General features: G+C 41.2%; 1 protein-coding gene across 5 annotated transcripts in view; it reads left to right on the top strand.

Moving 5' to 3' along the window:
* The window catches only part of LOC104323689 (KAT8 regulatory NSL complex subunit 1-like), a 36,248-nt gene extending 10,082 nt beyond the window's left edge, over positions 1-26,166 (top strand). For 2 of the 5 annotated variants that reach the window (XM_069778447.1, XM_069778450.1), the window contains exons 2-13: positions 1,508-1,649; positions 4,473-4,655; positions 5,701-5,831; positions 12,402-12,597; positions 14,767-14,932; positions 16,058-16,222; positions 18,116-18,288; positions 20,847-20,968; positions 21,205-21,259; positions 21,811-21,923; positions 22,884-23,112; positions 23,866-26,166. In XM_069778447.1, the coding sequence (XP_069634548.1) occupies positions 1,508-1,649; positions 4,473-4,655; positions 5,701-5,831; positions 12,402-12,597; positions 14,767-14,932; positions 16,058-16,222; positions 18,116-18,288; positions 20,847-20,968; positions 21,205-21,259; positions 21,811-21,923; positions 22,884-23,112; positions 23,866-24,144 (1,954 nt within the window). In that variant the 3' untranslated portion in view covers positions 24,145-26,166. Of the gene's footprint in view, positions 1-387; positions 731-1,507; positions 1,650-4,472; positions 4,656-5,700; positions 5,832-12,401; positions 12,598-14,766; positions 14,933-16,057; positions 16,223-18,115; positions 18,289-20,846; positions 20,969-21,204; positions 21,260-21,810; positions 21,924-22,883; positions 23,113-23,865 lie in introns of those variants that run through there. The other 3 variants (XM_069778451.1, XM_069778449.1, XM_069778448.1) reach the window with 3 other exon arrangements.
* The last annotated feature ends 659 nt before the right edge of the window (positions 26,167-26,825 follow it).

Genomic DNA, 26,825 nt, shown 5'->3' with positions numbered 1-26,825 from the left:
TAAGTGTATTTAGCGTTTGTGAGCTATGAAATCTTTCTTGGACTACTTGCTTAGAAATAAAACTCTGAGGAAGTCTTTGAGCCACAAGGTTGTCTTAGGATTGTAGATTTATTTGTGGGTGCAGATATTGAAAGAGAACAACACTTTCATTCCATAAAAGCGACCTTGCTGTAGGATCCCACGCAGCGTACAAAGGCATGCCTTGTCATGTATTCCATGGCTGTGATGCCAGCTCTCCCCTCCACAGTGCTGCCACTGAGAATTGCCCAGAGCCCTAGGTCACTGAATGCAGAACTGCATATTAAAACTCCCCATTGTGGATCGAGAATGTACATGCATCAAATGGTTCCCTCTGTGGAAAAGCTCTTGTCAATAAACTCTGCTTGTGCGCTTCAGTTCGTGGTGATATAGTGGTTTGTGGGGCTGTTTAGTAAGCAGTATAACTGGAATTATAATACTAAAATTATGAAAAAACTTGTTGTTATGCAAGGTGATTTTTCTGTTTCAGCAAAAGAAATTCAAACTGCTCGTTAGATGTGGGATCTTATCTGCCTTTTTTTTCTCCCCTATAGGTATAATGCACATGCCAAGTGTTATAGCAGGTGCTACAGGCTGTTGTTTGTGCTAGGCATGACAGCTCCTTAAAGTGCCATAGTCTGGGTTGTCATTGCTTGGCTGGCTGTAGCCTGAAGGGTCTGACTGACAAGCAGAGATGCTGTTTGGGAGGGTGGTAAGGTTACTGCACAGTGCTTGATGCTTAAACACAGCACATCGGCTGCTGAACCCACTAGAGTGTATGGTACTGTTTGGTAAACCCTCATTCAAACAGTAACTTTCAGTGAAGACAATACTTACTCTGAGTATAAAGAAAGTATTGTCTGTGTGTGGGTGTCTTAAATCGGGTGTTCTACATGGCACTGGTGTGATGGTCTTCTGTTACAGCAGCAGAGATTCAAGCAATAGACTAAAAATGTTGTAGCTGAGGTGGTGAAGCACTGGGGTACCTTCCTGAAGGGCATACGGGATTTCTGTCAGTAGAGGTTTTTAAGAACTCGTTAGACAAACAGCTCTGAGGAGTGTCACAAATACAGGTTAGTCCTGCTCTGTGGTCAGCAGCACAAGCTAGGACTTCATCCCTTTGGGAAGTTGTTTTTGTGACTTCCACCCCCAAATCTGCAGAGGAGAGAAGTTGTTTCTGCGCTTACCAAGAAAGAGCTAGACTCCTGCATTGGTTTGTGGTAGTCAAAATAATGATACCTGTTCCTTTTTAATAAATTTTGTTGCACAGTTGAATTGTATTGACCACTCTATCTTGGGGATAGGAGTTGTAAATTAAGGCTAGATATTGGTAGAATTTGTGGGGGGGGAGCTAATTTGTCCTATATCCCCCACAAACTCTTAATTGCTTCTTAATAGTGAAATTGTTCTTCAATTTCTGTCAAATTATTTTTTGTAGTGTTGAAACTGTTACTTAAGTGATAAGCATGAGCAAACTTTTGCTTTTCAGACATCGCCATGCAGAGTGCCAGTGGGCGATGGAGAGAGCAGCCATTATTTGCCGTTGGACGTGGCTGCAGGCTCAAATCTCTGATCTGGAGTATCGAATAAGACAGCAGACAGATATCTACAAGCGACTTCGTGCTGCCAAGGTAATTTTAGCCTTCTGTTTTATGACTTGGGAGGTTCTCTGGAAGCTATTAATGGGCTGTTTCTTTAGCAGAATGGTATTTTCTCTGTAGAAACAAGGGTGAGGGGGAAAAGTCTGAGAGCTTTTGAGTTAGTCCTATAGCAGTAGGTGTTACCTTTATCTTTTGAGGGCTGCGACTTCTGTCTACTTCACAAAGATCATAGTAAGAGCTTGCTGTAAGAGGGAGGGGGGTTCATTTCATCATTTTGTCCAGGCAGAGCAGTTCAGTAATGGAATGGGGCTCCACAGTGGCATAAGCAATGAAGTTGGTCCTTCCAAGTGTTGGTTTCTAAACTGGCATAGTGCTAGGGTACCATCAGAGGTACTCGCAGGTACCATTTATATTTTAAGCCTCAATGCCTGCTGGAAAGTGTTATCATTTAAAGCACATGTGTACACGGTGTTCTGAGATTTCAAGTTTTATGCTTTTCTTCCAGGCCATGACCTTTTAATGTTTCACTTCAATATCTGAGAAGCATTATGGTAGAAATAGATAGGATGAATACTCATTTCTTGACTGGAATTATATTTACTTCTGTGTGACTAGATTGCCTGGAAAAAAATTAAACAAAGCTTTGCATCTTCAAAACTTGAAATGCATTTTGGGGTTTTCCCTTTTGAGAGCCTCTCAGTCTACTGCAAAAGTCTCTGGAAACACTTGAGTTGATTCTTTCAAGGTGCTTCTGAATGTTTGAAATTACTCTCATGTTCCGATTTGAAATGATTTTAATCTGTTTGGCTTTCAGTGTAAACAGCAAAGCTCATTTCCCTAGACTTTGGGGGGAAAAAAGCAGACTGTGAGGATTTTTACTTGGCTTGAGTGTCTTCCTTCCTCCTGCTCTTTGTCTGGAAGGAAAACTGTTTTAATTATTGTCCTCATTGCATATGTGTATATCTTCTCTGGATAAATGCCCTTTCCTTTTGCATCAGCTTTTATAAATCAAACATGTTGGATGACTTTTTTGATAAATTTAAAGCTTATTGTTCCACTGGGGTATAATGTGTGTCTCGCAAGGGTAAAGAGCAGCGCCTATATAGCCTTACTCCTTGTACACTTTTGTAGGTGCTCCTGCAAGATCTTGAGTGAGGAAAGCCTTAATTTATTGGCGCTCTTGGCTAGGATTGCCAATGAGAGGGTTAGTCAGACCTGCTTTGAGTGGAGGCTTAGACTAGATGACCTCCAGGTTTACTTTCTGATCTAAATTGCTCTTTGATTCTACTCTAATGCTATGGAAAATAATGATTCCTAAGGGCCCTAGACTTTCATAACATTAGTCTCTAATGCAGCACAATGAGATGAAGGAGAATACTAACTTTTTAGATGCTTTGAATATTTTCTGAGTAACTGGAATTTATCTTGGCTGTATTTCAGTATTTCTTTAACTAGATTAGCTTATGATTATCTTTTAATTTACTGTAAAGCAGTTACTGTTCTCAAGCAATTATGATGTTTATACAGACATGAATGCAAATGCATGAAATAAGTTAGTTGTTCTGCATAATATTTTCTTCCATTCACAAGTATGTGTGTAATTATACCACAGGTGCTATAAAGTGTAGACTACACAGTGAACAACATTAAATTTCCCTGTAAGGAATGTTAAATTTCCAGCTCCTTTCTACTGATCTCTTACTGAAGGGACATTTTGCTGGTGTGAGAAACTATCAGGCTACTGTTGAGTACAGAGAAGATTGTCAAGAGAAATCAGTTGGTGTTAGAGCATTGTGCGTGTGCCACAAGGCACACGCTGGTAAGGATGAAGGATATATGTGTGACTGGAGCAGGAGAAACTGAACTGCAGAGTGGCCAGCTCTCCTGACCCATTATAAGAACGGAAATGAAATAATCTGAAGGGAGGATGGTGTTCTTCATGGCAATTGTCATCTTTTGAGCAATACTCATTGATTACTGCCATGTTACTCTAGTCTATGTTCTCTGAATAGTCTAGTCTACAATATCAGTCACCAATGTCTGCTGGTCCATGACCAATAATACTGAGCAAGTAATGTCCGGTGGGCATTGTCATGCCTTGATTTCCTTTTTGCTGATCTCAGTTATACCTTCCTGTAGCTGTGAGCAGAGATGGAGGACCTTGAAACCAGCATGTTAATTATGAGCCACGGTTGTGGACAGCTCTTCTAGGAAAAATGGCATTGATGTTGGCCTGGTAACGTTTCCTCCTTAAACTGTGTTGTGGTTTAACCCCAGCTGGCAATATGGTATTGGTAGCAGAGGATAGTTCTTGTGCAACTTGTGCACCCCCAGCCTACTTGCTGGTGGGGTGGTGTGAAAAGAAAAGGCAGAAAAGGCCTTGACTCAGCAGTAACTAAAACATCCCTGAGTTATCAACGCTGTTTCCAGCACAAATCCATTTAAGCCTCAATGCCTGCTGGAAAGTGTTATCATTTAAAGCACATGTGTACACGGTGTTCTGAGATTTCAAGTTTTATGCTTTTCTTCCAGGCCATGACCTTTTAATGTTTCACTTCAATATCTGAGAAGCATTATGGTAGAAATAGATAGGATGAATACTATGCCCCATATTAGCTACTATGAAGAAACATACCCCATATTAGCTACTATGAAGAAAGTTAACTCTACCTCAGCTGAAACCAGCACAAACTCCTTTTCTCTAGGTTACAGAGAACACTTAAATTTTGAATTAATGAAGTTGCCATAGAAATGTAACTCAAGTTGTTTCTTTCCCTTTTAGAGTATACTTAAGAAATATTTGTTGTGCTGTGGCTTCCATGAGTGGAATTCAGTGTTGCTTTTTATCCCCAGGGCCCAGTAGTCCTTGGTGGTGACTGGCAGCCTGGAGATCTAATGAAGAAGCAGGGCCAACTGGGTTCTAGGTCACTAGTGACCTCCAAAAAGAATAAGTGGCTCTTGCCTTCATCTTCTATCCCAAGGTGCCCTGTAGAAGACGGCATTCCCTCCCACTTCCTGTTTAATATGCAGAAGCAGGTCAGTAATCAAGAAACACAATTCTGCAGTGACAGAAGCGAAGAAAGAAACTTTCATTAAACCAAGTCTTAAATCAACAGCTGTATGATTGATGGAAGCAAATTTATAAATCACATCAAATAACTTGGTTTTAATATACTATTTTAATGTTTTTTTTAAAACTCATTTTTGCTATTTTTTCTCATAGTAATTTATCGGCTGATATCAGTTTACCAGTTCTTCGTATTTGACACGTGATAACTGAACTTGCTTCACCTTTTTGCTTTTAAAAAACCTCTTGTACTTTTGTGTATGCTTAGTCATCCAAAATTAAACAGAAATAAAGCAAAACAAAACCACAAGACAAAAAAAACCCAAACCCCAAACACCACAGAAATCTGCTGTGAATCTTAATTTACTGTGCAAGGTCTGTGGAAAGTGATTGACAAAGCCGTGACATTGATACCTCAGTGTGAGGGAAAACTACTTATGTTGCTCTTTTATCTTTGCAGATATACACATACAGTAAACAAAGTATGGGGGTTTAATGGTGTGGAAATAAAAAGTATTTTGGTTTTGATACTTCAAAATCATGTCCAGTGAGTTTATAATTGTGTGAACCATCAAATATTCTTTAATATTAGTATTTCATTAAAATGTTGAAAAGTTTCTATGAAATTAGTACAGCATTTAGTACATTTTTTGGTACAGTATAAGCTTTTTGTCTAGTTGAAAAAGCAGAATAGCTCAAAAAGTAGGCCGTCTTGCTCTGAAAATCTCCAGCTTATAAAACAGAGAAATAAAAGTTCTGTGATACTTCGTGATGGTTAAGAATGCATTTAAAATATGAACTTAGATTGATTTGGAGGTTGTTGCTTGAAATGTGATTGATTAAATTGCATGTGATTATTTACATTGGGCCTATTTAAGTTTGGTGTTATAACTGCAGAATGCTCCTTAGATTACTCTTTCGGCTTTCTGGGCTTTTTGCCTCTCTGCCCTCATCCTTCAGAGTCGTCATCTCATTAAGCTTTACTGACTTTGCGATTTCATTTTTCTCTTGCAGACCTCTCATCTTACACAGTCTTTGGGAAAGACTGTGTGTCAAAGTCCTTCCTGCACCCCCATCAGTGGGTCTTCAGCATCCCTCAGAGCCTGTGTCACGTCACCCCGCCAAGTCAACAGAGTGTTTAACTGGTTAGTTCTCCTCCTCTTAAGTTGATCAAAGTAATTTCATATTTAAGGCATTGGTGATAGTGGCTAAGAAGGGAACTTTAGCTAGAAGACTTCTGTATGTTCAGTTCAGTTGTAAAAATTTGAAATAAGTACTTGAAATGCCCAAAACTGCCAAATATATAGGTGATGTTGCCTTGTCTTGTAGGCAGCCTGTTGGAAGATGTTACCTCCTTTTTATACGCAGATGACCAAAGTGTACCTTGCCTGTGTGGATTAAGGCTGAATGCTGTACAGCATCCTGGTGACCTGATTTTTGTTTTTAATGAGTGGATTTCTGAGCTTTTTGAGTGTCTTTCCTGTAGAATGTAGAACATATTTTTCTGCTTATTAATTTTCAATATATGGAGAAGTCAATCTTACCTGTCTTGTTGGTGTTGAAGAGAGACCTCGAGTTTAGCCTTTTAAGTCTTCATATTTTTATGGAGCCTTGAATCTGTAATAAAAACCATATTATTGATCAATTTTTTGTTAAACCCTGGGGAGAGATGGGGGGCAGTAATTTTTAAATAAACTGGGAACTTTCCTTTTGTTCAGTGTTTAACTAGCATTCAGTTTGGTTTAATACTTGAGGACATGTCCTGTGCAAGCAGTCAGTGGTCTTCAAGAAGCTCCGTAGCAAGAGGCAAACTTTAGTCTGTAGAATTGCTGAATAAGCTTTTCATCCCATGGAGTACTGGATGTATCAGTTAAGAGAAGCTCCCTCAAAAGTATGTGAAATGCACAGATTGTCCCAATGATTTACCATGCTGTTCTTCCAACTGGTCCATTTTCATGTCTAGCTTTGTGGTATCTTCTTGGCTTTTTAGGCTGTTCCATTTGAGTTTTTTTTCATCTTATTTCCTTCCCATGTGTTTCACCTCTGTAAAGATTTCTCTACCTATTGCCATGTTATTCTTGGGAGAGGGAGGAATTAGTGCCTCTTCCAAAAAAAGCCAAAATCTTCTCCTCTTCATTGTATCTGATCCTGTATAAATTGTATAAAGCAGTGATAGGAGGGAGGGATGTAAACCCAGTACAGACAATAACACTGTGAAACTTGTGCTGAAGTCTTAGGAAGAAAATGTTCCTTTCCTTCACCAGATGCATGCTGCTTTCTCAGTTCTTTGTCATAAGCACACCGCTGCAACTCAGTGGCCTTTCAAGCCTTCTCTTACAAAGAAGGGTCTCAAATGAGTTTTCCCCTTCCCCTGTCAACTTCGTTTACATCTAGAGAGAAGGCTTTCAGTCTGTGGTCCTGGATGCCTGTAGACTTTAAGGGATCTTCAAAAGACAGATGAGCAAGTTTAGTTTAAGGAGGCATACATACCCAAGAAGGCAGGTTGGCACTTCAGTGGAAAAAATTTTGAAGTTTGAAAGTGAGAAAAGGTTGGAGCCCACTCAGAAGATACATACTGTTGAGTGTTCCTTGACATCCTGTGTTTCAGTCAAGCTGTCTCAACATCAGAATAGCACCGATTAGGTTGTAGTTTGCATCATTTCAAACAAATATGTCATCAAGTTTATGGCAAGTTGCTAATTAAATTGAGTAAAGTTTGGGGTACTTACCACTTTTATTTCTGGTGGGGTTTTCCTTATGTTTTCTGTAAAGTCGTCATCATCATTCCATTTTCTGTGAAGCTCCTGAAAAAGCTGAATACAGTCTCCATTTTGCTGTGTGGTAGAAAGATTCACTGAAAGCTGCTAAATACACTGGGACTACCTAAGCTAAGTGTGGTTTGAGCTAAAGGTGCTGGGAGAGACTCTTTAGAACGCTAGGGTATGTATCGTATGTACTTGCCTGATTCTTATACTCATTTTCTAGTCATCCCTTCAGAGCCACTGCATTTTGTTTCATGCAGAGCCACCTACCTGGTGTTCTTCTGTTAATATAGGCAGATCCTCCTGGGCCACATCTTGCTATTGTCATTGTGGTGTGTGAAGAACAAGCAGTTCGAGCACAGACAGTCCTGTGCAAAGCCTCGGCTTGCCTATGTTGTACTAGCACAGCAGGGAGCTGCTTTCACCCTCCCAGTGTTCAGAGGCACCTTGGCACTTGGTGGCCTGGACTTACCTGCTCGTGGCAGGATGTGCCTGGCAATGTGAAGCATCTGTGTCGCTGGGTTGCTGTGTTCTTCCTCAGTGCCATCTGAGTGGCAGGCTGCTGATGCTGGGTGGAACGGCTTTCAACAACTCCCGATGAGCACCAGGTCTTCTCTGAATCCCTTTTTCCTTACCCATTCTTATCCCAGCTGCTCCACAGGATACTGAGCAATATGGGAAGATGGACCTTTGGTCTGATCCAGCGTGATCATTCTTGCAAATCATCAGCACCTTCTCCTGAGGTACCTGATGCTCTTATAATCAATTGGTTGAGCTTTAGTCTTGGGGATTTGGAATTGGAGTAATCACAACATGCAGAGGCTTCAGGCTGATGTGTTCCCTAACGAAATAAAACATCTTGTGTTTTGCTTAGGCAACAGGTTTTTTTCTTTCATCGATGGCTCCAGTAAAGGTTGTTCTTGCTGTATTCATTCAGTAAAACTAGCTTGCATTTTAACAGTGGTAGTTTCAGCCTAGAATTCATTGGACTGCAGTAGAATGAAGGAACAGAAAGTATGGATTATTCAAAGCAGACACTTAGTTCTGTGTTTCTGCTGCAGTGATTGATAGGTTAACAAATTCTTGGCAGATTAGTCCTGAGCTTCAAGATCGGTAATCTTCTGAAAGTAGATACTTTAGTAGTTGTGCTTTTATTCTGGGCTAATTCTGCAGATAATAAACCTCATTTTCCCTTGACTTATATTGTAGAAATCCAGAGGATTCTGGAAGTATTAGACCAAATTATAAAAGTCTAAATCTGTTTAAATGGCTATTTTAATCCACAGTTATTTGCAGTGTGGTGTATTGGGTCTCTTTCATACTTGAAGAGTTAAGAAGTATGTAGTGATCTTAAACCCAGCTGAAATACTATTTTCTGCTTCTGTATGCCATGAAATCTTATGCTTGCTCCCTTTGCAATTAATCTTCTTCATTGCAAGTAAGGCATTGTATACTTTATTATATATAAGTTACCAATCTTGATAAAACAAACTGAATTGGTAGTGCATGTTTCTGCCTGTGAAAAACCAAAAGGCTGAAGAGTTGGGATGGCAGGGATACCAGGTAGTCACTATTCTTTGTATAATGCAAACTCTTGCCAGGCCTCCAGTGCCTGGCTCTGGTTAACAGCTAATTCTATGAAAGGTCTGAAGAGGAAAAAGTAGAAGCAGCTTGAACTTGCCCCCTGGGAGGAGCACCTCCATATTCCCTCATCAGCAATGCATGTCTGCTTATAGGGCAGGCTGTTATTAATAGTCCTATTAGAAAGAATGTGAATCTCTAAATTGACCTGCTGGAGCCAGTGAAGTTCTGATTTTGTCGAGAATGATGGTAGATTGCTGTGCTGCAAATAGGTTGAACAAATAGGTTGAACAACCGCTGCTCTGCTCTGTCTGAAACAATTGCCATGGTGTGAAACCAGGAGCCAGAGACCAGTAGGATAATTGCTAGGACCCTTCTGTTCTACCTTAGTCCTTGGACCTGTCATCTTCTGCTGTGTAACAAGACCCTTGCTCTTTTGTTTAGGTCTGGTTATGTCAATTCAAACTTGCTATCATGCATCACTGTAGCCTGTTTTTGCAAATGCAGCATTACATGGTGTTTTCACTTATATCTTAAGCACAGTTTCTTCAGGTTAACTTGAAGAGTTACGAGTAGTGTAACTTGAAGAGACTGTGCTTAAGATATTAAAGAAATGGCCCTGTTTGCTTCTGGTGCCTAAATGCTTTTAAGACTTCTTTCAGTGCTGTTTACTCTTCTGTAGAATTGGCTGGGTGCTTGTGTTGGGAGGCAGTTCCCTAATAAGCAGACTCTGGAAAAATTGAGAACTTTGGTTGTATCCAGCTCACATGCCAAGATAAGTGTGAAACTCTTAAGTACCCAAACTGGAATTATTCATATACTAGGAATTCATTTGGACCTTTTCAGGGAAGAAACCAAAGGTCTTTGACCATATACTCGGAATCAGGATTTCCATTTTGGAACTTGTAAAAATAAGTTCCGGTGGATAGTTCCTGTGCAGTGTAGTATGATCTGTCTTATATCTATTCATTTAGGAGTGATCAATGTAACATGATCCCAAAATTTAAATATTTTCTCTCTTCAGATTTTTTAGTTAAATCATCCTCTGTGTTGGAAACACTGTCTGAAGTAGCTTGCTTGTCTTGTTTCTATTAATCTAATAATGGCTTTTGAAGCTTCTGCCTCTCTTGGAAGGAAAACTGTATCTTGTGTAGATTTGAAAGCATGGACTTTTACAAGCTGTGCCATGTATTTTTAAACTTTCTTAATACAGAGCTTTATTCAGCAGTCGGTAGAGTAAGAGCCCTGGAATTCTCTGTATACAACTTTGATACATTGAACCTCCTGTGTAACACACAAGGTAATGGAAATATCTCAATTTTTATTCACAAGAGCCCCTTGGAGGCTTTGGTGAGACTTCATTAGAATGCTCTTAAAAGACTACAAGGTCTGGGACACTTGAATGCAAGTTTAAAAGCATTACCTAGAGTTAAGCTTTCAAAACGTCACTGAGACACTTATACCCCAAGTCGTCTATGATACACTGAAAATATATCTTGGATTTTCCTAGTCTGGTTATCTCTAGCTTTTATAGGATCATTGGGTATACTCCTGACTAAAACTTCACAGTGGAAATCTAAGGCTATTTTGTGAGACTAAGTAGACATATGGAGAAATTGCAAATAAAATTACCCATGTCTGTAACTTCCTATGCTATTCAGGTGTGGAATGCTATACAATTAAAAAAACCCTAGCATTACAAGTTAATTTTCTTTGTCTGACAAATAACAATAGGGCAGATGCAGACACTGAGTGAGTACGGGTTTTTGATGGAGATGAACCCAGTAACTGTGGTTCTGGCCAAGGATTTTCTCCTTTCTTTGTTGTTCCGCTTACCTGGAGCAAGAGTGGCAATAAGGTGTAGGGCAGTGGCCTGGTTTTGGAGGCCAAGACAAATCCTCCTGGCTGTTACATCTTCTTAAATAGTCACTTTTCAGGTGAGGTGGCCTGTTTGGATCCCATAGGCAGTAAGTTCCTTCAGGTTTGGGCAGTGACATCTCATTACAGCAACCTCGTCCCACTACCTGAGCTATCTACTGTGGAAGTTACTGTGGTTTGGAATTGTTCAGGTCCAAAATATGTATACCAGTTTTGCTGCAAACCTGTGTTTTCTGTGTAGGGCAACAGGAGGCATGACGCCATTGGGAAAGAATAGTCTCATGCAGATCTGGTATAGACTTCAGAGGTTCATCATGCCCTGTTATATAGAACTAGTTTGGTTTTACTTGTGAACGTCAGTAGTATATATTTTTTGTGGAATAATTTCTCACTTGCACTTTGCCTCTTACTTGTCCATGAAATTTTATCTTCCTGGTTTGTGCAGTTAAGAGGAGGTCACTGGGGAAATTTGGGTCTCTTTAAGCACATCTTTTCTACAGATTTGTTTCCTCATGTGTATATGTTTATAGCTGAATAGGATTTGGCTTATAAACTGAAAACAAATGGGCAACAGTATAGAGTGATCTAACTTGGATGTAAATCAGCAACTTGTCATTTCATGAAGAATGGGCAGGCGAGGAGGCTTGGGTTTTTTCTTGTTCTAAAGACTTGTCACCAACCACTACCTCAGGTCAATGTCTGGTGATGTTGATTTCTGCCCGGCAGTCCTGCAGTTCAGCAAGGAGCTGTAATAGCCAGTTAGAACCTTTCTGGTTCACGTGACAAAGATACAGATTTTAAACTTCTAATTTTACTGGAACATTTGCTATGCAAACCAAGAAAAAAATTATCACGCTTGATTGGGACCAGCAAATGTAATGGGTAAATAAAGTTTTAAACTGCTAATATGAACACATGACCAATTACAAAAAGAGAATATCTTTTACAAAGGCAATGTTTTACAGATGGTTCCGGAAGAAGAATATACTGAAAGACAATAAACTTGTATCTGCTTATATTTAAATATAACTGTAGATTTAACCATAACTCCATGGTGAACAGAGAGAAATGGAAAGAATGTTTGCCAATGTTCTTAGGTTTAATGGCTATCTTTTTTTATGGGAAGTAAATTACTTGTTATTATCAGATGATAGATTGGGCTGCTGACTGAAGGTCTTTGGAAAAAGAGCACGTGTTAGTAGCAGCTACCACATCTGCAGTGGCTTTAAGACTTTCTACCCTTAACTGATGAAAATATAGCTGTTAAGATCCTTCAGTGTCCATTTCTATGTTGAGAATGAAATATTCTGAAATCTACATACCCCTTGAGAGAGAATGTAGCAAAGACTAAAAATGTGATGAGAACAAAACTGGTAAGCCCTAGCTGCTGATGTAAATACTAAGGAGCCTTTGGGCGTCATAGCTGCAATAATAAATACAGAATTACAACTTGCTACTCTTGCTCTGAGTGAGTTGCTTTTCATTTGGTTGCAGTTGGCGTACTGGCTCCTCCAGCAGCAGTTCTCTGATCAGCATGAACGTTGCAGAGAGATTTGGCAAACCAAACCCACTTAACAACCTTGTTTCTGTGTTGGACAATACCTGCATTGCTGCTAGAATCCGCCCAGTTTGCAAATACAACAAGCGCAAGCTTGTCCGAACTACCTCTGTGTCTCACTTCAGCAGGAAGGTAAGTGAAAGTTTTGCCATGTGGTTACTAAGCTATGCTGCATTTTTATTTAGAACGTGTGGTTTTATTTATTTTTAGCAGAAACTATCATAATGTTGGTCTCTGGTTTTTAGTACAGTGTTTTCTGAGCACTTCTCTAAAATTCATGTAGAATTTTAGAAGAAATTCCTAGGTATGTCAAAAAAGTAATGAGTTCTCTAATTGTGGTTTAGAAACTGATTCTAGATTTCTCTTCTTAAAAATAAGGCAGCAGGTTTTTTTGAGTAACAATGACCAGAGTGTACCTCAGACTTTTGCATGGGCAACAATCTTCTGGTAATTACCTGTTGGAGTTGATTACCTTGGAATTGCCCAGGGAAAAATAAACCACCACCACCCCCAAAAAAACCCCAATCCCAAACCACAACAGAAAACCCACCACCCACCCAAAAATAAAACCCCAGAAATATATAACCTTAGTTTAGTTAAGACTTGGCAAGCTGGTGTGTGAGCAAGTATAACTGGGTTGTAGTTGTCTGAAGGCTGAGCTACCAAGCCTGATGAACTAAGTGCTCCTTGGACACCTAGCTGTGAGTTACCTGATGATTTAAAAGATGTTTAATGTATTAATTCTGACAAAGAATGTGTGTGGTAACATCTGTCAGATGGCAAGTGGTGGTTTGTTACACTGCTTATATCTTATTTGCTTGTTTGTAGCCTTTTCCTCAAATATTGATTTACAAGTAACAAGTATTTAACAAGCTGCAGATTTAAGACAAAAAGTTTAAAAGTTGTGTTACTTTTCCCAGTCTGATCTCTTGTTTCACTAGAGTGCAAAGCCAGTACAATTGAATTCAGTCTGCGTAGGCTGTAGGTAAAAGCATTATTAATGCTCCCTCTTCTGGTTTGACTGATCCTGCAGAACCTGATATATTGATGGGGAAGGGGCACCGCGTGTGTCTTAGCGACAGTGTGGGGAAAAATGGTGGAACAAAGACATCAGGGCTGTTGTGGTAGCAGCTTACACTCCAAATAGGCAAGTGAGGAAAAGTGCAAAATAAGACAATACTGGTCAGAGTAATAGATGCTGCTGGTGGTGGATTGCTTGCCTAACAGTTTTTTTATCAAGGCTTTTGGAAGCATCAGAGCTACAAAAAGCCTTTAAGGAAGAACAGGATGGGAAAAGGTGCAAAGGTGTTTGTTTTGAAAAGAAAATTATTAAATATTAAGGTAATTTGTGCCGTACAGGTGTCTGGTATAATCCCTGCAGTTTGAACCCTAGGTTTCCTGTAGCAGAATCTCAGGCATTGAAACTTTATTTAAAAAATAATTTATTCAGATGGTACAGCCAGAAGAAAACAGCTTGAGCTGGGTGCCTCTGGAGAGGTACCCCGAACAAAGAAATCCCTGGGCAATTATACCCTTACAATCTATGCCCCCGCCCCTCATGCTCTCTTTGCGTGCCTTTTGGTCCAATGGTGATTTCTGGTCTGAGGTCTTCTAACACCGTATTGGATTCCTTCTCTGTCTCCAGGCAGGCCGTTAACTGTTCTAATCTTGCCGAGCTGCAGCTTCTGCTGGTGGCTGCAGCCTCCCTGTCTCCTGGTTTGTGCTGGCTCTGCAGGCCCTCTTTTGCTTAACTAGGTAAAAGTGCAGCATATCTAGGCAAAAGTTCACAGATTGCAGCCTAAGGCTTCCGCAAATCTAGCTACTTGCACGAAGTAATGCTAAACAAACTGTATACTGAATCTCACAACGTTATGACTCTAAGACATTCATTCTGTTTAAAACTTATTTAAGCTAAATAACTAATATTTAGTAGTGTTTAGGCTTTGCTGGAGTTGCAGAGGAGCAGCTCTGTTGGCTTGGAAATACTAGTAAGGAATAACACAATGTGTTCCTTAACACACTGAATTATTTTTATAAGGTAGCTCATCCATGGTCAGAAGGAGAAACAGCCTGTGATAGTACCCTTGCACACTGTTTTAACATTGATCCTGGGTCTTTGTTTTTCATCCTGCAGATCTGTGGCTTGGTTACAGTTAACTTGCCTGGCTTTTGCTTTTTTAATGAATGGAAACTAGTGCAGCTGTAGAAAGCAGACTGGAGTTACTGGATCTCAACTTCAGTTTTACTTAAATCTGAAGCACGTTTCCCTTTTAAAGTGTTTGATCTCCTTTCTTCTGCTAGCCACTGAAACCTCTCACTGTGAAGTGCAGCTGTGAATGGCCCAGCTCTTGCATCCTGTGTAGCTGCAAAGCCTCTGTCCAGACAATAGACCCTGATACCATGTCCCTAGAAGAGCGTGTAGCCCTCCTGGACTCTGGCTTCCACCCCATACTCTCTTTATCTCATGGTGAGTAGATCACATGTTATAATGTGGAAGAGGATCCCTTGCTGTGCCGCTGCCCTCCTTGCTCTTCCTCCTTACATGCAGGGTGGTTAAAAATATGCTGACAGAGTTGTAAGCGTGTTTCTAGAGGATAACGAAAAATGTCCAGTGATGTTCTGCATAGTAACCAGACACACATCTTCAGTCCCAGGACGCAGCCCGTAGAGATTTCTGAGCCTAGGAAACCACGTTGTGTCTTGGCCTGCATCTGAGGCAGTTGCTATCTCTACTTTAATGTAAGCTTAGGGCACTTCTTCAGGATCAGCTCTCTGTCTTCTGCAAGGAATGTTCTAATTCTGGAGGCTGCCAGAACAACTATTGTAAGTTCCTGTTAAAACCCTGTCCTGGAGGGCTACTTGAAAGACTCAATCTAATGGTGACTTTGACAGGCTGTGGGGCAGTTGTTTGGTAGATGATGAGCACCAGCTTTGAGTGTGAAATCACTGTTTTGAGTCTAAGCTCCTGTTGTTTAAACATTGGTGGCCTTCTAGATGTGCTCTGTGGTTGCTTTATGAACTATGCTCTGTGGAATCTTAACATTTAGTTTCTGTTTAAACAAATGATGATGGTGGCTGCAGCAGTGCTAGTGCCTTTAACCGTGGAAGAGAAAGAATGTGCACTAAGGAGTTTTTAAGTAGGTTAAGGGACAGTGAGGAAAACACTTTCTACTGTGCAACTATGAGAGCATCTCTCCAAAAATACTTTTATCATTAAAATCAAAGTACAAGCTCACCTCTGCTCATTAAATAATGATGCAAACAAGTAATACGTAGCTGAATATGATTCAGGTTAGCGTAAGGGTGAGAAGCTCAATGGCGAGGTGTCAGGTTCTGGCTGTAGCATGGCAGGTTGCAGAGGGCCAGGGCAGAGGCTGCTTTTTGGGGACATGCTCATCCTGTTCACTCTGTCACAGCATACATGGGGTGAGAGAGCCTGCAATCGACCATGCTTACTGTAGTTACCTGTGTCACTTCATTTGTTTACTGAAGTACTGACAGGTGTGAATTGCTAAGGATGTGTATGCAGTGCTGTATGTGAAAAGAGGTAACTTTTATGCTTACCAAAATAATCTGGTTTTCCTACTTTCAGGCAACCCTCTCCACTTGCACTTTGAAACCTTACTAAGAGAGGATGGATTGCCTAGACTACTGAGCCGTGAACTGAGGACTCTGAAGATGTCCCGTTTTGGAAAGAAGCAAGATCCAACTAACAGCACGTTCCCAAAGCTACACCCGTCGCTCCTGCATGCCTCCCGTAAGTTAAGCAAAATGGAATTTGAGTTGAAGTTAAACTAAATGTGGGCTTTTAACCAGTACTTGAGGGCAACCAGTCAAGGTGGAGTGGAGGAAGTGGCTCCCTTTCTTCCAGTGGAAGATAATTTGAACTCTGTGCTATAGTAATGTCTAAGTGACTGAGTCAAGCATCTTGCAGACTACAGAAATTCTGAACCTCTTGGCAGGACACAGAAATACTGGCCTCAGCTAACTTATTCAAAATAAATAAATATTGCAATTCTCTGTTTCTTTCAAGGGAATGAGCAACCCCAAAAAGAAGCTTTTATGAACCTTTATTTGAAAGCAGAGTAGATTGGTATTTGCCTGCCAAAACTCTGGCATCTTTTTTTCTGCTGTGATAGCAGTTGCTGCTCCAGTTGCATGCTGCTCTTGCTGTTTTGGAAGGCCTAATTTTTTTTTTCATTGGTCCATCAGAGTTGTGGGGTTTTTTTAAATGGTCTACAGTAGTTTAAGTGACAGACAACTCAAGACAGGAAGAGGGAAACCCAGCTAAAACACATCCTAGTTTTTAAATGAACTAGGGTTGGTGTTCCATTTGACTTTCTTTAAAAGGCATGTTTTTAAGCCAAATTCATTTTTTGACAGTAACATAATGTGCGGACTGCAAGCTGGCCATGTTCTTGACATTCTTAGGGGACACAGTTGCTGCATCTGGAATACTTTTTAGGTTCTGTGGTTGCTGATGCAAACTACCATGAACAAACCAGATAGTATTTAAAAACAACAACAAAAACCCACCACAAAACAAGCACGCATACACCCCCCCCTCAAAACAACTGCCATGCTGAAAGTACATCAGCAGCCTCAGCTTGTGCGTTTGGCCCTAACAATCAGAGCTACAACTTGATTTAATGATGTTTAATAAGCCTGAGCTGAGGTTACTTAGCTTTGAATGGGGAAGGATGTTGGTTTTGAAGAGAAGTGTTCTGGAGATATCCTTCCAATAATCAGCTCAGGATGTAATGAAGGTAGAACAAGCAGGTGGCTAGTGTTGAATGAATATGAGTAACCTACTAGAGGATGTTTGAATAACACACCAGTGTAGATTCTATCACCTGGTCAGCAGCTGTTTGACTTTTAACTGATTTATCTTTCTATAACTCCTTCCTTTTTTCAACTATTTAGCCACAAGACTACAGAAAAACTATTATTATTTATGGGCAGCGTGTATGGGGGTGTAGACACCTGCCATGAAGAGTGTGTTCTAATGGATGATGCAGTAATGTAGGATGATTTTTTCATATATTTTTAACTCTCCAAGAGCCTCACAGAGCTAGATCCTTAAGAAGGATTTGAATAGTGGACTAATTTGGCACAATTGGTTTGGAAGACTGCTCCATTTGTGTTATTCAGCATGGAATAAGCCAGTTGCAAATGGAAGAAAGAATAACAAGTTAACTGATGTAGAAAAAGCATATCAAGCTGCGGTTATATAGAACTTCATGGAGAAGGGTACATCTGTCTTAAAATCAGTGTGGTTCGTCATCAGAGTGATCATTAGAAATAGGACCAGCCTGACCAGTTTGACAGTGAAGAAAGATATTTTTTTTAAGTGGCTATATTTTGGACTGAGAGGTGCAGTTCTTGATGGCTGTAACTTCTACTTCACCTTCCACTTTATTTTTGGAAATGCCCACCAAAAGTAATACTTTTGGGCTAGCATCTTTCAGTGCTGCAGAGCGTTGATGCTTCACTTGAGACTTCTGTTGTACATTTGTTCTCTAATGGTGACGTTTTTTCCGCTCTGTTCCCCGGGGCAGGTTTGGTGACCTTACAGGGGTAGCAACATCACCAACCGGTTTTAAGTCAGCCTGACTTCACCTTGGGTTTTCTGTTTGTGTTTTATTAACAGGTTCAGTGTTTGAAGGGAGAAGGCAGCTTGAAGGAACATCCAGTCACAGGTTTCCTGTTTCCAGTCCTCAGGCACATAAATACAGTTCTTTGCACCACCCACTGTCCTTGCACCCAGAGACTCCTCCAGCCCCTTCTTCCAGCCAGATCCCTTTCACTGGCAGCCCAGCAGTGGTGAGTTGAAACAAAAGCTGTGGCAAATGAATCTGTAACAAGGGAGTAGCCTTGGAGAGGAACTGGGGGATACCTCTCTTACCGAGCATTGCCTTGGGGTTGCTGACTCACTGGGAATTCGGAAGGGTCATTACTGCTGATGGACTGCTGGGAAATGCAGTTTGGATGTTGGTGTTAGTAACAGCTACTTGCTTCATTGTTCCTCAGGCAGTGCTCTGCTGGCTAGGTGCCTGCAGCACTACTTCCCCAGCCAGATTGGTTGGTTTCACCTTTAGTACTGACAATACTCTATAGATTCCTTCTTTTTTTGTAAGCAAATAGCTATATATACATAATGTTACAGTTTTATTTGGCTACAAATTAATAGTAGAGACTTTTAATTGCTACAGACTTCCCCCCATGAAGCAGGAATATCAGCAAAGAGGTGATCTTTAACATTTTCTTGTTTTTCTAGAGGTAGCGGAGGATTAAAAAATATGCTGTGCAACAACCCCTTCTCTAGGAAGGCACTGAGTAATTCCTGGCTCTCCAAGCATGTTGAGCAAAGGTGACCTTGAAGAACGTGGCTCAGACTTGCTACTGTTACCACTATTCCCTTCTTTTTGCTTATAGGTAACTGTTAGGTCTAATTGACAGAAACAGACCTTGGGGAAGAGTGGCTGGAAAGCTGCCTGGTGGAAAAGGACCTGAGGGTGTCGGTTGACAGCTTGGCTGAATATGAGCCAGCAGTGTGCCCAGGTGGCCAAGAAGGCCAACAGCATCCTGGCTTGTATCTGAAATAGTGTGGCCAGCAGGACTAGAGCAGTGATCATCCCCCTGTACTCGACACTAGTGAGGCTGCACCTCAAATACTGTGTTCAGTTTGGGGCCCCTCGCTACAGGAAAGACGTTGAGGTGCTGGAGCATGTCCAGAGAAGGGCAACGAAGCTGTTGAAGGGTCTAGAGCACAAGTCTTATGAGGAGCGGCTGAGGGAACTGGGGTTGTTTAGCCTGGAGAAAAGGAGGCTGAGGGGAGACCTTAGCGCTCTCTACAGCTACCTGAAAGGAGGTTGTAGTGAGGTGGGGGTCGGTCGCTTCTCCCAAGTAACAAGTGGTGGGATAAGAGGAAACGGCCTCAAGTTGTGCCTGGGGAGGTTTAGATTGGAGATTAGGAAAAATTTCTTCACTGAAAGGGCTGTCAAGCACTGGAACAGGTTGCCCAGGGAAGGGATTGAGTCGCTATCCCTGGGGGTATATTTAAATAGACGTGTAGGTGTGGCACTTAGGGACATGGTTTAGTGGTGGATCTGGCAGTGTTAAGTTAATGGTGGGACTTGATGATCCTAAAGGTCTTTTCAAACTTCAGTGGTTCTGTGATTCTAAGAAGCTTTTTCTACGTTTGACTGTTTTGTACTTCAGGTCCATCTCATGGAGACCAGCACAGTCCTTGTGGATCTTCACTGGGCTAAATGATTCTATGACTCCTGTAAAAAGGGGTAGTGAGCTCCTCCACAGAGCCTGCAGTCCTTGTTATACCCATTTCACTTCCATCGGCTACTCATTTTTCTGGTTTTATGGCTCCCACATAGTTAGTGCTTTCTTTGCAAGTGCTGTTCTCCCTCTTTGGTGCACAGAAGATTTAACAGTTCAACTTGTGAGTTGGCTGCTTCTCTTGTAAGCTGCTCTTTCAGGTACAGTCTCCGCTTCCAGATTTCTAAGGGTGCTTCTGAGTAATCCTGTGTCTATTAAGGTTTTTAAAGAATATCACATCAGTAATAAACCATAGCTAACCTTGTGGCCACCAAGAACTGCAATTTGTGGTTGGCCTCTCACCTAGAAACAAAAGGATGCTTGTTTGAGAAAGAACAAAAGAACTGTAGTGTCTTGAAGACTTTTTGGCTTATAAATAAAGGGGACACTTCCATTCTGGATTGCAGGTCTAATCTCCAGCTCTGCAGGGAACCACAATATATGGATCTCTTCACAAAATGATCAAAATGCATCTCAAAATAATTTAGGGGTCTCTTCATCCCACTGTTCCTAGGATGTTTTTCCAGAGCCTTGCTCCTTAGTTTGGAAATACTTGTGACTTCCAGCCCAAATGCTGTGATATTTCGAGTTGTTGTCTCAACAGCGGTATCCTCAGCCTCAAGAAAGTAGAGTTCTTCTATGGTTTTACTTTTTTTTTACTTTTTCCTTCTCAGACCTTATTTTGCAAGGCAAAACAAGTACAGCTCCTTTAGTCTAGGGAATGACAGGTTCTTACTACTTGAATCATCATCATAGCCTTTTTCTTTGCCTGTTTCAATTTTTTTGCTACAGGGATGACCGAAATATATACAAAGTTATAAGTGAAATCCCACCCACTGAGGTAGGTAAGTATTATCCTGTTTCATATAGGAATAAACTGAACCAGAGGTTGCATGACATGACCAAAATATCATTGAATGCCAGTGACAGTGGAAAGAACCCACTGTACTTGCTGTTACAGAGAAGTTGTATTCTGTGGTACGTTCAAATATGCTTTTGTGCCAACATTAATTTTCTGCGTGGGGTGTTCTCCTTGTTCTGTGTTTCAGCAGTCCTCAAAAAGCAGAAAAGCAGTGTGTTCCTACGACATTGACAACATTGTGATCCCCATGTCAATGGTAGCTGCCACTCGAGTGGAGAAGCCTCAGTACAAAGAGATCGTAGTACCAAGGTACCTACAGACCAGGCCTTATTGATCCTCTCTCCTGTGGGTGACAGGAGGAAATGGCTTTAGTTGGCCAGAATGAGCACTGTTCCCCTCAGTGAAATAATATAAGGAAATTATTCCTAATGGACAAAAAAAAGGCATTTAATTAAAAAAAAAGTATTAGTATTGTTTGGACTTAAATGTTAGTACCAAATGTGTTTTTCTTTGAAGTGATCTTTAGCTTGTGTTACCTCTTGCAGCTGGAGGATAGTGGAGCTTAAGGAACTGGAGCCTTTCAATCAAGCAGACTCTGAGGTAAGAAAACAGTTTTGTCAGTTTGTCTCAAATGTCTGTAGCCATTCTGAGAAGGTGCCAATGGTACACTGGGAGCGCTAGAGCCAGTCTTGCCCAGTTAATAAATTCTGCCAGCCCAGTAAGCAAAGCTGCTGTATGAAATGCTCTTCCATTCTGCCTGACGCAGCTGCGTCTGAAGCCAGTGGAAGGGCAGCAGAGATGAGGCTTGTGGTGGCATGTCAGCTGTTAGGAATGTCAGCTGTGGGTCACTGATGCTAGCTGCAGGCAGAACAAACCCTTCCATTGTGTGTGATTTAATGCCCCTGGCAGCTATTTATACGGTGCATACAACAGCCTGCATCTGTCTCCGGACAACTCGGGCTGACAAACGAGTTCCTGGTTCAGTACATAATGAAAAGTAGGAAAATGAGGTAGTGATACAAAGTGTGTGTGCTGGTTCCCAGATGGTTTGAATGGGTTGAATATTGCTTACCTGGATTTTTAAAACAGTAGGCTTGGCCTGCAGGCAAGTTTTCATGCTTTAAGTATTTGGCTAAAACTTCTCTTCGTAGTTGGAGGATACTTCTGAGAAGATGTACTCCAGCCATCACTCCAAATATGAAGATCTTGAACGAGCCTGCTGGGATTCCTGGGCCACAGCTACTTCCCATAAGCGGGGAAGCAGGTACTGTTCTTGCTAGCAGACACAGAATAAGGTGGCTTTATTTGTTCTTAATTTTAAATTGTACAGAGATCCCAATTCAAGAAGTTACTTTTGAATGAAGAAATCCTTAGTTGCTCATCATTTTGCTCATAGAATTAGTCTATTACATAATAAAAACAAAATATTGCTAAAATAGGGCCTAATTAGCAGAATAGTAATGCAGCATGTCACAGTCCTGTTAAAAATCAGCTTCATACTAAGCTCAGGCTCATATGTTGAGAGCTTTGTGTTAACTGTAGTACTGCATACTTTTCCCAACCATTTTTTCCTCTGGTTTACTTAACAGTTTGACAGAACTTACTGCTATGGAGATTGCTTTCTGTTCATTTGCTGCATCTCCCTTATCTTTTTACCTGTTGCCTGGACAAAGAATGATCTGTTCTTTTTTGAAATGATCTGTTTCATATTTGAGATCCCTGTCTCTATCAGAGCTGAAATTGTCTGATATTTTCACGAGTTGTTGAGCAGTTGAGTGGGGAGGGGGACTGACAGGTCATACAGTTAGTAATCCATATGTCTGGAAAAAGGCCAAAATAGCGTGGTTACACTGGGGAAGAATGTTGGCATACCTCCAGACAGCTTCAGCTATAGCAGTTTTGTCTCTCGTAGCTGGTGTGGGTTTTTTGGGGTTTTGTCTTATTTCTTTTCATGAGGTTTTACTCTCTCTTAATGCTTAGTTGTTCTCTTCAGGCTCAGGATGAGTGAAATGGACAGCGATTGCCCAAGAAGTCATGAGATGTTCTTTGAAGAGATGATAGGAGCAAAAGGGCTACTTAGTTAAAGCACTAATTGGGCAATATGATCTCATCTCCTTGTATGGAGGGGATAAAGCTTACATTTTTCACTGTACAGTGATCTTACTTTTATTTGCGTTCCTTGCTGTACATAACTGACTGTGCTCCAAATACTACTTTGCTTTAGGTCCTCCAACAAAGCAGACAGCCGATGGGCTGGGCAGCCTCAGCCAGCATCTCCAGTTACTGGATTTAATGGCCTTAATCATCTGTATGTGCATGCTTCTACTGGCTTGTGCAGCCCTGAGACTTGCAACAGTTTGCAATCCCTCTCTGTCCACAGTCAGACCAGAACAGTGCTGTCTTGCAGTGAAGGTACCAGATCATCCCTGGAAATGCTGGATGAAGCAGTGCAGGTGAGGTTATGCTGTAACAAATGTCAGCTGTGTTCTTTTCTAAACCAATTTTACTGGTATATAAAGTAAGTTTTCTGAAAGCTATATGAGCTTCACACTGTTCAAAAGACAGTTCAGCTTGTGTGTCTGCTGAGACTTGGGCTGGTTAAAGCATTCACAGTGTGTTAAATTATTCTTTTTTTGTGTTGTAGTTTAAATCATTCTAAACCAATATTGATGCAGAGTTTGAGATTATTCCCAGTAGGTTGGACTGAGCCACCTACATGACAGTGAATAGTTTCAGACAGTTGCACACATCATGGGATGCTTTTTGGCAGAAGGAGTTAACTTTAAGGATTAAATTCTGGAACTACCAGAAGAGTTCCTTCCCCTCTTCCTTAGGGATGGTCTTACAAAGTCTTAGAAGCACAGTCTTGTACTTCGTACTAGATCTGTCCTTGGTTTGGGCTCAAGGGCACAGTGTTTGCTTTGAAAGCCTTTTCAGATAAAAAGACTATGAAAAACAAGGAATGTCAGTGGAGATGGCAAAGCAGGCTCTTGATACCAATGGAAAGCTGAACTGGTAATCCTGGAAGTAGTGTGAATAGCGCACAGTGTTCATTGCTCTGAAAAGTTGGCTTTGCTTTGGCATCCTGACAAATTGAATCTGCTGGTCTTTCAGCAGATTGGCATGGACAGGGAGGAAATGGGAATTGTAGCGTTCTTTGAGTACTTGATTCTAGGCTTTTAATTTCTCTCCTCTTCGCTCCACAGAACATACAGCCTTGGGAGCCTCGCACATTTCCACTTTCAGATTCTGCATACCGAGGTCTTCTCCAGCACTCAAATGAAGATGGCTATAACCAGGCCGACTTTCAGCCCTGGGTGTCTAGCAATAAGCAGGGCATCAGACCTACCTCTGTAGACACTGTCATACCCGGCTTCACGGGGATGCAATTTTCAGATACACATCTGCGAACAGATGTCAATAAAAGCCATAGAGAAGTTCACCGTCCAGCACTGCAACCCAGGAAAGCTTGGCAACAACACTAAACCTGACCTGTGGTGTTAGCTGTGCTCACTGCAGTGTCAGAAGGCTGCTGGACTGGTGCAGTGGAGCACCAGCAGTGTGTGGCATTGCTGTGTGTCAGACCTCATTTCAGCAGCAGATGAGTAGATTTCTGGATGAGGAGGGGTTTAGGCACCTGATGGAGCTATGGTGCTAGACTTCCAAGGGATAGTGCTTTTCAGAAAGACCAGTTTCTGGTCAGGTCTGCAAAACAAGGCCGAACTGCCTTGTCACAGGAAGGTTAGGTGCTGCTACAGACAGAGGAAAGGAGATTTGAGTAAAATTAATTGCAACAGTAGAAAGAAAACAATGTTTTTCAATCTTGATCTTTACAAAAGTGCCTACCAGGTGGCTGTTGAGTGCTTTAGTGGTTAGCAGCAGGTTTCAGGGTGGTGCTCACTTGCTCCCAGATCAATTTCCAAATGCCACAGAGGTCTGAGGATGTCTTGTGAGTTTGATATGAAACAAAGACCTGGTGAGGAAGGGGAAAGGATAAGGCAGCATGGTATGTACTCTAAAATGCAGCTTTGAAAAATTAATCTTGTAAGTACATGAAAATCAGGTTCCCCTTGCCCTGCTTAATTGAAGTTTTGTATTGGCTTCCTTCAATGAAACTGCAGGTCAATTTCATAACACACAGTTGTTTTGCAGTATCCTTTCTGTAACAAAACTGATGTGTTACAATTCTCTGACTTTTTCTATATTTTCTGAATTGCCTTCTCTCCTTGGAGTGAAGACATTTTCTCAGGGATTCTGGCAACAAACCACTGAAGAGCGATACAGCTGAGGAAAATGTGCATTCTGTAACAGGGACTTGCAGCTGCCAGCTGTTTTGAGGTGAGCAGGGCGGTGAGCTGTTTTCAGGGAATGACCGTCAAACCTGATCAATCTTGATAGGTGTCCCACCAGAATGTATCAAAACTAAAATGGCTGTTAAGACTCAGTTGAATCTGTATTAAGGTGACCAGGAACCATGTTCTAGCTTGACTAAAATTTCTCACTTAAAATAATTAACTTGAGCAAAGGATGCTTCTTTTTTACATGCTAGAGAAAGTTCTTTGTAACAATTCATTACAGAATATACTCACTTTGCTGCCTTTCAAAATGGTCTCTGAAATTTAGATGTCTGGATATGTGGTTGTCTTTATCATTCTCTGTATCTCTGGAAGTGTTCTTTCTTGCAAGGAATTATTTCTGGGTTGGAGTGTTTGGGGGCAGGGGGAACACTTGCAGCCTATAGTAAGGCCAGGGATGTTTTTATATGAGGATTGTGATTTTGATAAGGAGCTTTTTGCCTCTCTATTTGATGATGTTTGATAAAGTGGTAGTTAAATGCCCAAGTGTTGCCTAGTTATATTCTGTAAAGAAAATTGCATGATTCAGTGATACTCTCCTGTGCTGAAGAGTCAGGTAGTCCAGAGGCTGCCCTTCACCAGAGAGATATGGTTCACTACTGTAGTGGTGCTCTGTTATGCTGCCTGCAAACAGGTAACTGCAACTTGGCAGCTGGAAGTAATTGATCTGGTTTGTACCAAAAAGTGTACAGATGGAGTGAAATCATGGAGAGTTCAAAAAGAAATAGCAAAGCTGCAGAGTTAAGTAGAGCACTGCCACACCTGGGTGCAGGTTTCTGTTACTGTTTGGTTGTGTGGACCAAGGACTCTGCTGCTTCTTCAGGTTGGTTTGAAACATATGAAAATTGGAGAAGCCCCCAACTTCATCTTTATTTTTCTGGAGTTGAATATAGGAGTGCATCATGGAGATGTACTCAATTTTCTTAACTAAAATTTGTTATATTTTGTAATTGTATACAGATTTTTCACCTGTCACCTTGAATTTTTGTATTTTGAATGGTTGGATTCACAAGTAAAGCATTACTAAAGACTTGATCAAAGCTAAATCTTTTTAAAAGAGGAAATTTGGGGAAAATTGCTTCATAAGGACTCATTCCATGGGACTAGATGTGATTATGAAAAGATAAATAAAACTTCTGAATGTACCCAGCAGTGAAGACTTGGTGCAGATTTGTTCACCATATTTTAAACTGTTTTGATTTTGAAGCCATAAAGAGCACTGCCCCAATCTGTTTATTTTCTTGTGAGTTAGCTCTACCTATGCCCCTGTCCTTCTCCTCCCTAGGGTGCCATCAGCATCCTGTGGGATTGCTGCAGGTTTGTCTGTTTCTAAATATCCTTGATGATACATTAGTACCACCAGCTCTGTTCAGTCAAGCTCAGGCACTACGCACTGCTTTGTCTTCCTTTAAGGCTGCCTTAAGGTTACATATAAAACCCTCTGCCTTTCCTGATCAGGTGCTTCATCAAGACAATCCAACTGTTCCACTGCTGTGGAGCTATGCAAGGGCTAAAACTGCCTGTAGGGTGATTATGTCGGCACCCCATTTACTCCCCAATTACATCTCTCTGCTGAACTCAGGGTCTCCATGTGAGGTGAAGCTCAGGGTTTACAAATCATCTGCTCCTGTTCTAAGCACTGCCATTGCCGCCTCTGGTGTTTGCACGCCCAGCTGTGTCCTAAAACAAGCTTCTCAAATCTTCATCAGCTAGTCTTGGAGTGCGTGTGGTCATAGTCTTTCTTTGCGGGGCCAAACATTATGCCATATCTGGCATTGACGGCATTCCTGGAAGGATGTGAACTACTTGCT

The sequence above is a fragment of the Haliaeetus albicilla genome, chromosome 2 (genome assembly GCF_947461875.1).
Source record: "Haliaeetus albicilla chromosome 2, bHalAlb1.1, whole genome shotgun sequence".
Taxonomy (NCBI): domain Eukaryota; kingdom Metazoa; phylum Chordata; class Aves; order Accipitriformes; family Accipitridae; genus Haliaeetus; species Haliaeetus albicilla.
This window is presented reverse-complemented; position numbering and strand designations above follow the sequence as displayed.